Raw genomic sequence first — 13353 nt, forward strand, 5'->3', positions numbered from 1 at the left:
TCTGGGCTTCCTAACCATTTTTGTGTGTCATAGATCCCTTTGATAGTCCAGTTAAGGGATTCCTCAGAATAATGTTTTTAAATAACTGAAGGTAGTCATGGATTTCAGTTAGAGGTTGGTTAGTAAAAATAAAGATGTAATTTTTTCCATCTGAGTCCATGAAAATCCTAAAATCTATCCATAGACCCCTTGGCTATCCATGACTTCAGATTAAGAATACCCATTCTACTTCTTGAGACGCTGCTCAAGTGCCTTCTTTACATTTCCTGTGGATGTATTTTGTATTTATTTATCTTGACACATGTTTCTGCCAATATAACATCAGTACCTTGAGAGTGTGGACCTTCTTTGTCTTTATATTGCCAGTAATTGTCACAGGAGCTGGCACATGGTGGTGGCTTGTTGAATTGAATTGAGGGGTTGCTAAGTTTATCACAGGCTAGTTAAGGAGACTGAAAATAGACAAAGAATGTGATCTCTGAGAGCAAATAGTTATGGTCTCAAAGCCCCTGCTAGGATGATATTTTCCTGGTCACTCAAAGAATTTGGTTCTTTTTATGACTATGAACATTTTTGGCTGATTTTTTTTTTCCTTTCAGAAGTATGAATTATTCAAAGTATAGCTATTAAAATGAAAAGTATTTTCCAGATTGTCTTCCAAATATCCTCTGCAGCTTCTTATTCAATAAACCCTCATGGCTCACTTTTACCTCTGTGATCCAAACTAAAACCCTCTGTTTAGGTTTTCAATCCCTTCATAACCTGGCTTCTTTCTTCCTTTCCAGTCTTCTTGTATCTTTCTTACCTCCATGTACTCTATAATACAATGACACTGGCTGTTCCTTGCATAAGACACTCCAGACTTTGTGCATTTTTTTCTAGTTGCCCCCCATGCCTGTAATGCTGTCCCTCCTTATCTCTGCCTCTACCTCCCTCCTCACCTCTGTCCCAACTAAAATCCAGTCTTCTACAGGAAGCCTTTCCTAATTCCCCTTTAATACTAATAGCACCTTCCGTCTGGGCCATTGAACTGTAGCTTCTTGAGAGCAGAATTCATTCTTGTTTTATTTTTTTTTTTTTTGTATCTCTGGCACTTAGTACAATGCCTGGCACAGAGTAAACACTTAAAAATGCTTCTTGACCTGATGTATCTTGACTTATAAGGGAAGTGTGCACTCATAAATCAAGATGTGCATGGGTGGGTTTACCAGTACATTTGATTTTTTCTTTTTAATTTCTTTCTTTTAAAAAAAAAAGCCATATCAAAAAATGTGTTATGTTCTGCACCTTGAGATCATCACCTCTCTTTTGGGAGGTGGACAGCATGCTTCATGATGGATCTTTTGGATCTTATGACTATTTTCCCATGCAGTATGCATTGCAATACCATATTTTGCAGAAATAATACACATGTTATTGAAGTGCCTCAAGGAAATTCCTTGAAGCAACTGAGAATTAAATGGGAAATTCCCTTTGACAATGCAGGCCTTCACTTTCTTTAAAACTAGAGAGTGGTATTGAGCATCAAGATTGGGTGACTTCAGTCAATCAATCAACCTTTATAATTAACCTGTTTTGTTTTAAGTGCTGTGCTCAAGACATATGGCCAGTGGGAGTCAGAGGTAGGATTTAAACTCAGGTCTTCCTACCTTGGAGGCCAGCTCTCGATATACTATGCCACACTGCCTTTGGTATCCTAATAATGTGTTAAGGAAATTTGTAAGACTATCCATATCTGATGATTTTTCAGAACTTTCCTGTCTGGGAGGAGTCAGGATTAGTATTTTAATATAAATTTCAAATGTATTATTCTCACTTTTATGCCCTTTTTTAGGTGTAGGCCACAGAGTTACATGCACATTAAAAAAAAATTCCATCTGTCCTGACCTACTGTTGCAGGTTTTTTAGATGTATTTTCTGTTTTACAAAGTAAAATGTGATTTAAGTGTAAAGGTTTACTTGCAGATTCAGAGAATTAGTGTCTGATCCGGGAACAGAGTTTAAGGCTGTTTTGTATACCCTCAGGTTGTTGAACCACATCCTTTCATGGATGCTAAGTGCTTAATCACAAAAGGAAGTGTAAATGTTGGATTAGAAAACCCTGGGGTACTGTGTGGAGAGGAGATGTGGGGAACAAGGGAAAATAAAATAACTAGCTGAAGGAAAATGAAACTGTTATGAATAAAACATTTAACTCTTTATATAGAAAATGTATTTTTTCAGCTGGTTTTATAACAGCTGATTTTGCACCTTACATTTCTCTGGCAGGAAGGAAATCTAGGTTGTCTAGTGCCCTCATTCATATAGTACATAGTGTATTGTGAAATATATTTAATTAACCCAATATAATATACTATTACCTTTTACAGGTGGCGATTTACATTTTACCTTTATGTGTTTACCTATGGAGTCCGGTTCCTAAAGAAGGTAGGAACATCCTTACTTTCTTATGTTTATAAAGATTTATGCTCGAGAGCTAATCTGTCTATGGGGAAGTGGTGTTTCTTTGTCAGTAAAATTCTATTTATGAGCAGAGAGTGCATTTGCTTTAGAAAATGTTCAATGATTTGTTCTTCCTAATAAACTCTATTAAGATAGCTCTGTAAATAAAGCTTCTAAAACAAGATTTTTAGGTGAAATATGTTGCTAAGTAACATGTCTCTTTTTCATGACAATTTATTACTTATAGACATTAGTTGGTTATGTGACGGCCTTATAAATATCTCCTGATAACTTAAGAGTTTGGTTGTTTTCCCATTACACAACAGGCTGAGTACAAATCAGCATGTGCACATGGCTCTTGTTATTGCTGTCTCCATTAGGAATTAACATTTGAGTTTCTTGAATTGCTAGCAAATAGTAATAGTAAAGGAAACAGAAATCCATGGTGCTTCCTTTCACCTATTGACTGCCCCCAGCTTGTCTTCTTGTGACCTGAATATAATAAGTCCAATTTATCTGTGAAAGTCATTTGTTGAACAAGGTTGCAATGAAAATTTTCTGCCAGAAATTCAATGCTTGGTTTAATTATGAAGTAGTGAGACTGCCTAAATGAGGGCCCCACAAGAGACATGTTCTTTCCATATTCATTTTGCTAGCAGAGTGTTCTTGGTCTTCCTTCCAAAAATTTTAAGTTCATTTGACCAGTACTGTCCTTGGATAACCAAAAATAAATTTGAAAGCGTTCACAATGTAAAGTTCTGAAGTGATGCAATGCTGAAATTATACATACATACATACACACATATACATACATATACATGTATGTGCATATATCTTTATCTTTCTGTATACACACATATATGCACACACATTTGTGGATAGATGGCTACTGCTCCATCCCCTCAAATATTCTCAGCATACTTAATACCATCTTCACTTGATTAATTGCCTTTTAATATTTAGGTAAATCTTTTAATATTCTAATTTGATTTCCTAATAAAGCAATCTTGAAGTATCTGATGTTTTCTGCCTCTGTCCAATTGTAAATATTGTTATGGAATGTTGGTTTAAATTTTCCAGTTTCATTGAGTTTGATAGAGAAAATTAAAGAAATTTTCTTCTTTCTCTAGTTTTTTGGTCCCTAATAATTTCAAGAGTAATCATGATATAGTGGGTAGAGAACTGACCTGGTAGCCAGAAAGACAGGTTTATGTCCTGCTTCTATATGTCCAGACTCTGTGACCCTGAGCAAGTCACCAGCAGGAAATCTCTTAGGACAATGCCTGGAAAATAGTAGGCACTTAATAGTACATACTGATTAATTGATTGATTAAGCCATAGAACCAGGAATCAAACCAAGGTGCTCTGACTACAAAACCAGTACTCTTCTTCCTGCAGTAAACTGAAACTAAACTGCCACCATTACACCTCTATGTTCACTAATCTCTTACTGAAATTTACTACTTCCTTCAATTATGAATTTTTTTAAAAATCTGAGAAAAAGTACATTGGTTTCACTAGACTGTCACAGGCCTATCTGATACAAAGAAAGGTTAAGAACCCCTGGTCTGGAAAGAAGGGCATCAGTACTATGGGGCTAACAACTTTGGTACTTTAGAAGGGGCAATAGGAGGTGGTTATGTTCTAGTTTCAGTCAATATAAGTGATCTAGTGTAGAAGTATTTAATTCTATAGGCAAGACAAAAGATTGTGGCTGTTGGTGGAAGAGGTGGGGGCGGGGGGGGGGAGACGGGGAATAGGAGAAGCAAATACCAGGAATATTTGTTTTGTTTTGTTTTTGCCACTTATATGAGAGCAGAAGTTTTTAACCTGGGATCTGGAAACTTATTTAATATTTAGATAATTTATTTCATTAGTATTAGCATTGATTTCCTTTAAAATTTCTATGTGCTTTGTCTTATGCATTTGAAAAATTATTTTTAGAAGTGTTCTGTATACTTCACCATCCTGCCAGAGGGGTATATGATATGCTTGCAGTTAGGCAGACCTGAATTCAAATCCAGTCTTGGATACTTAGCATAACCCTGGGCAAGTCACTTAACCTCTGCTTACCCCAGTTTCTATATCTGCAAAATAATAGCACCTACCTCCAAGGATTGTTGTGAGGATCAAATGAAATAATATTTTGTAAAGCACTTAGCACGGTACACGGACCCTATGATGAGGAAAGAGTTAAAAGCTCCTTCCCTGGAGGTGTAAAATATGAGAGCACCTGAGGCATTTGTCTTCCCCCTCTCACTCTCACACTCTAGGCTCATCCATTTTCCATGGAGAGTTTAAGGGGCAATAAGACCTTGGAACTTTTTAATCTGAATCATTATGTTCCTAAACAAACTAAGAAGAATGAAAAATAATTTCTTGCAACTTTTCTTGGTGGTCCTGAGCTAAGTGATATAAACATTGAGCAAGATAATCAGTTTTTCTTCTTCATAGTGAATCTCCCATCTTCATCCTCTCTCTGCCTCTTTTCCTCCTTCCCTCTCCCTCTCTCTGTCTCTCTATCTCTGTCTCTGTGTCTCTCTCTCTCTCTTTTGCCCACTGTTTCTCCCTCTCCTCTTCCTTCCCTGTCTCTCTTTCTTCCCCTGAGGTGGAAGAGAACATTCCTAGCATTGAGGCTAGGCAAAACCAAACCAGAAACCAAGCCAAAAAACGCGCCTTCCAATATTCTTTCATTTTCTTTGTGTTTTTAGTTAATATAAACAAAATAGAAGAATAGAGACAAATCTGTTTGGATAAAAGTAAATTGAAAACATGAAGTGTTAGAGTGATCTATTTTCAGTGTTTCTTTCCTTGATATTTTCTAAGATGAATCCCCATTTGGGGATTAGCTGTCTTTCTGGCTTAAATCTTGGTTACAAAATGGAACAGGAACTAGAAAGATTTGAAAAAAAGTAAGTTTCATGTAACTAACTTTAACATAATTTAAAAATAATGGTTAAAATAACACATTGCCATACATTCCAGTTTCTTTATAGGAGACTTGATGAAACATTCTTGGTAGATGTTTTTAATATTATTTGTGTTGGAATAATTGGATATTTTTCTTGTTTCAGCAGAATGCATTATTTATGCAAACAAAAATCCAGTAGAGGTTTGATTGCAAAGGAAAAATGAGAAATGGTTTATTCAGACTCAAAATTTAAATTCAAATTCAACAAACATTTGTCTCTCTGATTCTAGTTTCTCCCTTCTCTTACCTATCATCCACATAGATGCCAAATTGATACCTACAGCCTAGGTGGCAGTGATGTTATTCAGTCCTGTCTCACTCTTTGGGATCCCATTTGAGGTTTTCTTAACAAAGATACTGGAGTGGTTTGCCATTTCCTTCTCCAGCTCATTTTACTGATGAGGAAACTGAGACAAACAGGCTTAAGTGACTTGCCCAGGATCACACAGCTAGTATCTGAGGCTAGATTTGAACTCAGGTGTTCCTGGTTCCAAGCCCAGTTCTATCTGCTGTACCACCTAGCCTAGTTCTGACTATGTAATTTCCCATCTTAAGGAGCTTCAATACCTCCTTCACCTGACACGTAAAGCCTTTCAACCTTTCCAGTTTTTTCACACATCAGTCTGCCTCCTAGGACTCTCTGCCTTCTAGGAATGTTCTCCCTTTTCATTTGTACCTTCATTTGCACTCTTAGCTTTTTTAAAAAACACAACTTGGATGTCACATCCTACAGGAGAAGCTTTTCCTCTTTCCCAAAATGGCTAGTGCTCCTGATATTATTTTGTATGAACTCTGTATATAAACCCTCTAAAATCACAAATTGCAGTATATTTGCTGATTTGAGGTTAATAGAAGGAGTTTCCTCACTGGGAGTCCAACACTAAAGAAGTCAGAAGTTTGTACTAAAAAGTAAACACTCACACACACACACACACACACACACACACACTCCCATACGGACACAGATATTCTACTGCTCTCTGCATGTTGCCCTTTCCCTTTAGCCCTAAAATGTCACCTTCTTGAAAGCAGGAATTATTTTGTTTTTGTCTTTGTATTCTCAGAACCAAGTACATAGTCTAAAACATAGACATAATAGACCCTGGATAAAATTCTTACCTAGTTGTTGATTTTATTAAATACTTGCTATGCACAAAGCCCTCTGCAAGGTCCTGAGAGTATAAAGGTAAAATGATATCATCTTTGCTCTTAAGGACCTTCTGGTTTGATGAGGGATAAGTGGGTTCATAAAGAACTATGAAATAAGATGGAATATGATAAATATAGAGGAGATGTCCAGAGTGCCGTGAGAAACTTGAAAAGGTGAGAGATCATTTAGGCCTGGAGAAAGTTTTGAAATAACTTGACAGCACTTGAAAAATAGGATTGACTATTTTAAAACTGTTTCGGTGTAATCCTACCTTCATGCTCCTTCCATAAAGCAAAGAAGATAATTTCTCATGAGTCCTGGGCAGTAGGCAGACTTTCTGGATTAGAAGTTCTTAACTTTTTTTGGGGGGGGGGTATTATTCATCCCTCTGGCAGTCTAGTGAAGCCTATGGACCCCTTCTCACAGTACTGTTTTTAAAATGAAATAATAGGACTACAAAGAAAACAAAGTATATTGAAATATGGTTATCGATTTTTTTTTAAGTCTTCAGACCGTAGGTTAAGAAACTGTTCTAGTGGTAGGTGGATACTCTTTCACCTTTCCTTTGCAATACTCTAAAAGTGTAGACTATCTCACAGGAATTTGAACCGATTATTGATTGTTCTCTGAAGTATTAAAGGTTGGAGAATGGACTTAAGGGTATATCAAGTTTTGGTATTTTAAAATTCACTTAAAAATTTACATCTGTTTCAAATTTATTAATGTTATCTATTGTCTCCTTTGGACTCTGACATGTTCAGTGAGAGTAGAATGATTTTATTGGGTACTACCAACTCTTTGTTGTGTTTGAACCATTTTAATTAAAAAAAAAAAACCCTGGGGGCAGCTTGGTGGCCCAGTGAATAGAGCACCGGTCCTGGAGTCAGAAGGACCTGAGTTCAAATGTGACCTCAGACAGGTGTGATCTTGGGCAAGTCTCTTAGTCCCAGTTGTCCTGCCCTTCCCATCCAAAAAGCAAGCAAACAAACAAAAAACCCCAACTACATATAACCTGTATAAGACTGACCAGGTACATTTAGGTGTTCATTATGCAGGTAAGTATTCTTTATATTCCTTAAGTTAAAAATTACTCTCTTGTCTCTGAAAGTAAATTAAATCCTTATGAGTTTTAAAATACAGCTGCATTTGTACTGGGTAAATGTCACTATGAACAGTTTATATGTCTCCTTCAATATATTGATGGATTCATGACCTCACTTGTATTAATAATCACTTCACTGGTACAAATAGATTCATTTATGTCTTCATATTCTGCATATTAAAAATTGCATTGCTTTTCTGAACTAAGTCAAAAGACCCACTTTACTATGTAATTCATTGGCAACAATGAGTATCCTGTCTGACCTCTAGCTGCATAGAATATATGCTAATGAGTAGAAATTATTTCCAGAGGTACATGACAGCAAATCAAACCATGAACCACGTTTAGTATGTATATATTTCATTTGAATCTTGACTACTAGAACTGAAGAATATGAGGGAATATTTGCTGCTTTGGCTAAGGCCAGTGTGGGAACAGGAAGCTGGTTAGGCCAATAATATCCCTTCAACAAACCTACTGAGGAGGGTGAAGCTCCCACAGTGGCCCAAATATTCAAGGTAGAAACCACAGAAGAACCTTTAATGAAACATTAAAGTTCTTTATTTCTGTTGCCAGAGTAGTAAGACATGTTACAGCAATTCAAAGATAAACCCTGACTTGAACTTTTTTTCATGTCAACATAAATGACTCTTATCCCTTGATTATGATAATTGTGAAAGAAACCCTTTTTATATATATGCACAACAATATATTTGTTGTGTGAAGTAGTTACAGGGTGAATGAGATCAGTGTTTTCCAAAGTAAATGCCAGGATACAAAAAATCTCAGATTTGGAATAGTCCAGGGGTGGGGAACCTGTGCCCTCAATGCCTCTCTAGGTCCTTAAGTGTGGCCCTTTGACTGAATCCAAACTTCACAGAATAAATTCTCTTAATATAAGGATTTATTCTGTAAAACTTGGACTCGGTCAAAAGGCTGCACCCAAGGACCTAGAAGGCCACATGTTCACCACCCCTGGAATAGACCTTGGGGTTGGGGGTGAGGGCATCCAGTCCAACCCGCACATGAACAAGAAGAATCCACTGTATATCCTACCCAACAAGCAGTATTCCAGTCTTTGAATTTCTTCAGGTGGGGGGAAACTTAGTCCATTACCTCCTGAGGTAAGCCATTCTACTTTTAGATAAACTCGAATTGTACAATTTCCTTACTTGAAGGTGATCTTCTTCTACTGCTAAGAGCATATTTTCCTCTTAGTTCTGACCTCCGAGGCCAAGGAGAATGTGTCTAATCTCCCTTGCACATGACAGCTTTCAGGTCCTGGTAGCTCACCAATGCTCTGCAAGACAGCTGTAAGTCATCTCCCCAATGTGCTGCAATCTTATGTCATCATTATCATAATAACTCTCATGGCCCTGCTAAGCCTCATTTTTCCCAAGCCAAAGAGTTCTTTTGGTTGATCCTACCATGGCATGATCTCATGGACCTTCATCAACTTGGTCAGCCTCTTCTGAAACTTGTCTACTAGATCCATTCCCTTCCTAAAATGTGGTGCCTACCACCAGCAGCCCTGTCACCTAATTGATTTATCTTTCAGTCTACTAAAACACCCAGTTATTTTTCAGACTAACTTATTTGCCGTGCTTCTCCCACTTTATACTTGTGAAATTGATTTCTGAGTCCAGATATGAATCTTTATAGCAATTCCTATAAAATTTCACTTTATTAAATTTAATCTATCATTTTAACCTATTGAGACATAGTTGGATCCTGGTTTTGTCACTCAGTATTTTAGCTCTTTTCCCAAGCTTTTCACCATCTGTAAATTAGTTAAACATGGCATATATGCCATTATCAAAATCAATGATAGAATATTAAACCATATTCATTAAAATGTAAAATAATTCTATATATCTGCCTTTGCCATTTGAGTGACCTGTGGCAGAGAATGTAGGTATTCTGTTGGTTTGCAGCATGGTTTGGGTTAGGAAATATTTATTTGGAGAATGATAGAGCTATTGGGCTCTGCTTCTTTGGGTGATCTGATTCCAAGAATGAGATGCTAGTCCTAATACACTTTTTTTTTTGTTTTGTTACTTAAACCTGATCTAAACCATGTCATAGACTTTACTTGCTTTCATTATATACTGTTTATATATTCCGGGTTTATATGTTATATAATGTTCTGTGATGTCATGGAAACAAGATTTAAAAAAAAAAATCTTTACTGCAGTTAGAGGGAAAATAAGATCAAACCAGATTTTGGAAGTCTCTCCACATCTTGAATGAGTCTTTCATTTTAAATATTTTATTATGTAAGTGGTTGGAATATTTTATTTCTTTAGAAAATGAAGTATTTCTGTGGCATTTAGTCTTACCTTTGCTTACTAAATGGCCTTTTATTTCCCAGCTATAGACAGTGATTTTGAAAGCCATGCTATTATTGACTGCAGTGAATCAATGAGCCTTTAAAGTTCAGGTAAAAGAGTGAACCATTACATGATGTCTTCAGAAATCTCTAGGCTACTTTTGTTAAGGAAAACTTAAGGAATAAGGGCCAGAAAACTAAGTAGCTCATTAAATAATTTGTTATTTATAACTAGAACAAAAGTTCATCTTGCTTATTAAAAAAATTTCCCTAAATTAATTGTTTTGACCAAAATGTCATTTAATCCCCAGTTAAGAGGTAACCTCGAATGATAGCTTGATTATCCTGGGGTTGTTGTAAACATGAGTCATATAACCTATTAAAAGACCTTGGCATCAAAATGTAGAGCAGCTGACAGCCTTAGTACATGCCCAGTTTTAATAGCTTAAAACTGCACAAAGAATTTTGGGACACCCTGTACTGATAGGGTATTGCAATAGCTTCCTAAACTTTCAAGAGTTAAACTTTCTTCACAAATAGGAATTATTTATGCTAACTTCAAGAAGTTCTTACACCCCCTGCCTTATGCAAAAAACAAAACAAAACAAAACCTTCCTTTCCCTCTCTACCTTATTCCTTTTTTTCTTTTATCCAGATCTGAACCTTTTCAAATTTCCTGACATTCCCTTCTCCAGACTTTTCTTTTTTATTTCTAACTCCAAATCAACCACTCCTTCTTTTGAGTCTTATTGCACCTGGATTTCTATTGAGAAGACCATTGTAAACCCAAGTGATGTACCAAGCCTCACTGTTGTAAAGGAAAGAGTATTGGGTCAAGTGGAAAAATTCAGGTTTTGGTATTGGTTCTGCCACAAACCATCCTGGGCTTTATTCCTCTCTGTGTTTTTGGTTCATATCTGGGATTTCATCCATATAGGAAACTTCTCATACTCAAACTCCCTTCACTGGTGCAAATTCATAATTCATTTGTAACTTAAAGTCTTAGAGAGATGCTTGTGGTCACTGAGAAGTTTTGTTGTTCATAGCCACGTAGGCAGTACATTCCGGTAACAGGATTTGAACCCAGATCTTTCCAAAGTCATGGCCAGGTTTCTGCCACCCCAAATTGCCACAGTTGTCATTACTGAGCTTTATAAAAATAAGCTTGTTTCTTTGTGCTTTAGAGATAAATGTGTCTGTTTTTAAGGCCCTATTAAAAATCCCAGCATGGAATAAGTGATTCACTTACTTTATCTCCTTCCAAATGATAAAGGGCTGGTGAAATAAGTGTAGACAAGAATCTATTGTATCTAGCAGTTAAAGTATTTAGAATCTGACTGATAATCTCCTAATTTGGGAACCAGGTATTAAAAATTTTTTTTCACAAAGTGATATAAATATAAGTTACTATTTCCTCTGCTTTCATCTTACACATAGCATCTCATCTGATGACAATTCCTACATCATCTTTCAGTTCACTAAAAAACTAAACTTAGGACCAAAGTGGTAGAAACCACTCAGTAGATTCTCTGAAGGTAAAAAAAAAATCTTTAATATTTTCTTTTGCATTGCTCCAAACACCAGGCAGTTATCTGTTGCCAAAGGGCAATATTGCAAGCGATTTGAGGTTGTAACGTGTTATTTGGTAAAATGCAGTAGTTTTGTTTTGTTTTTTTTGTACGGGTAAAATTTTCCCTAAGAATATTGGCAGACCTTTCCCCTATGCTTTCTCTAAGGGTACAGAATCTCTTGGAACAATAACAATTTTTCACCCGGGTAGCTTCTCCCAAGGAAAGGAACCTAGAAGGTTTGAGGCCCTGAGCACAGAGAAAGATTGAGCCTGCTTGTCTGAGAGTAGAGGTTGTGTTCTTTCTCAGGTACAACTGCAGACTATTGCATTTCAGAACAAAGCTTGTCCTTGAGTTATAAAAGTGTCTCTGTATTTGATTCTTTATCGACCCTCGAGCCTTATCTTTTCAGCACAGGTAATGAAAATACCAACTTTGCAGAAAGTTTAGAACTAAATGGAGGGAAAAAAACACTTCCTATTTCAACGGCTGCCAAAATGACACATTCATTTACATACTATTCTGGTTCTTGGAAGAAATTTCACCTTAAGGCATAGGTCTGTACAATTTGTAGTATTGGTGTTGAGCATGGGAGGAAAGAAGGAAGAAAACCAGTATTTATTGAATACTTATTATGTTCTGCTTTATGAAGCAGCCAGCTCATCATTCTGTGTGTCTATGTGTGTCTTTGTGTGTGTGTGTATGTGTTTGGCGGGGTAGGGGAGAAGGGAATACTCTGCCACAAGTCCACAAATCTGATGTGATCCTGACATACTAAGTACTTTACAAATATCACATTTGATCCTCACAGCAACTCTTGTCAGCTAGGTACTATTATTATCTCTATTTACAGTTGAAGAAACTGAAGCAGAGTGCAGGTGACTTGTCCAGGGTCACACAGCTGTTAAGTACTTGAGGTCAAATTTGAACTCAGGTCTTTCTGACTCTGTGTTCAGCATTAAGACAGAAATCAGTCTTCATTAATATGCCAAGGTAAGCCTGAATCTACAGATTTTCTTTTCTTGGTAGTTGTGCTAGGGACCTGGATTCCATTAAAAATCTATCTCCCATTTCTCTTCAGAATATCAAAATCATTAATTTATTAAAGTGATAATGTAATTAGATTTGAAGTATCGATCCCTGTATCAGAGCTATATCCCCACATTGACTCTACTGCAGAATAATCCTTCAGCACATCACTTAACAATAAGTTATCTAATGCAGTATTGAAAATTGCATTCTTAGCCTGTTATGTTTTTTAATAAAATCTGCATGTTAATTGCTTTGGCATACAGTGATCAACAACTTCAAACACTGTCCTTATCTACAATAAAAAAAGACATGTTCCCTTTGCAAACAATATCTTGAGAAGAAGTGGTAAATACTTTTACTGTTCTGTATGTGGATCTGATGTTCTTTCTTGAAGAAAAATATACAGTGCTCTCACAGTGGGATGTACATAACAGATATTGCTGGATGGCATACAGAAACAAGCTCTCTGATATGAGTAGCACGTCTTCTGATTACCACCTACTTCTGGACTCCAGAAAAGCTCTGGGCCAGGCATGAAGAGTTTTATATGAGTACAGATTTTTTGTCTATTTTTTTCTCCATGTTTCATTTCCTTTTCCTGCATGAATATCCATAAGAGTTGGTCTGCTTTGCCCTAATGATTATTGTCATGATCACATCAGATTTGTGGACTTGTGGCAGAGCAGTCCCTTCTCCCCTCCTTCCTCCCCCAACACACACACACACACACACACACACACACACACACACACACACACA

General features: G+C 36.6%; 1 protein-coding gene across 2 annotated transcripts in view; it reads left to right on the plus strand.

Moving 5' to 3' along the window:
- Nucleotides 1-13353, plus strand: part of CERS6 (ceramide synthase 6) — a 304360-nt gene that overhangs the window by 135020 nt on the left and 155987 nt on the right. For both annotated transcript variants that reach the window (XM_069079812.1, XM_069079811.1), the window contains exon 4: nt 2370-2427. In XM_069079812.1, coding sequence (XP_068935913.1) covers nt 2370-2427 — 58 coding nt within the window. The remainder of the gene's footprint in view (nt 1-2369; nt 2428-13353) is intronic.

The sequence above is a fragment of the Petaurus breviceps genome, unplaced genomic scaffold, assembly GCF_028583685.1.
Source record: "Petaurus breviceps papuanus isolate PSGF00001 unplaced genomic scaffold, PetGlider_PUasm1.0 91133, whole genome shotgun sequence".
Classification (NCBI taxonomy): Eukaryota; Metazoa; Chordata; class Mammalia; order Diprotodontia; family Petauridae; genus Petaurus; species Petaurus breviceps.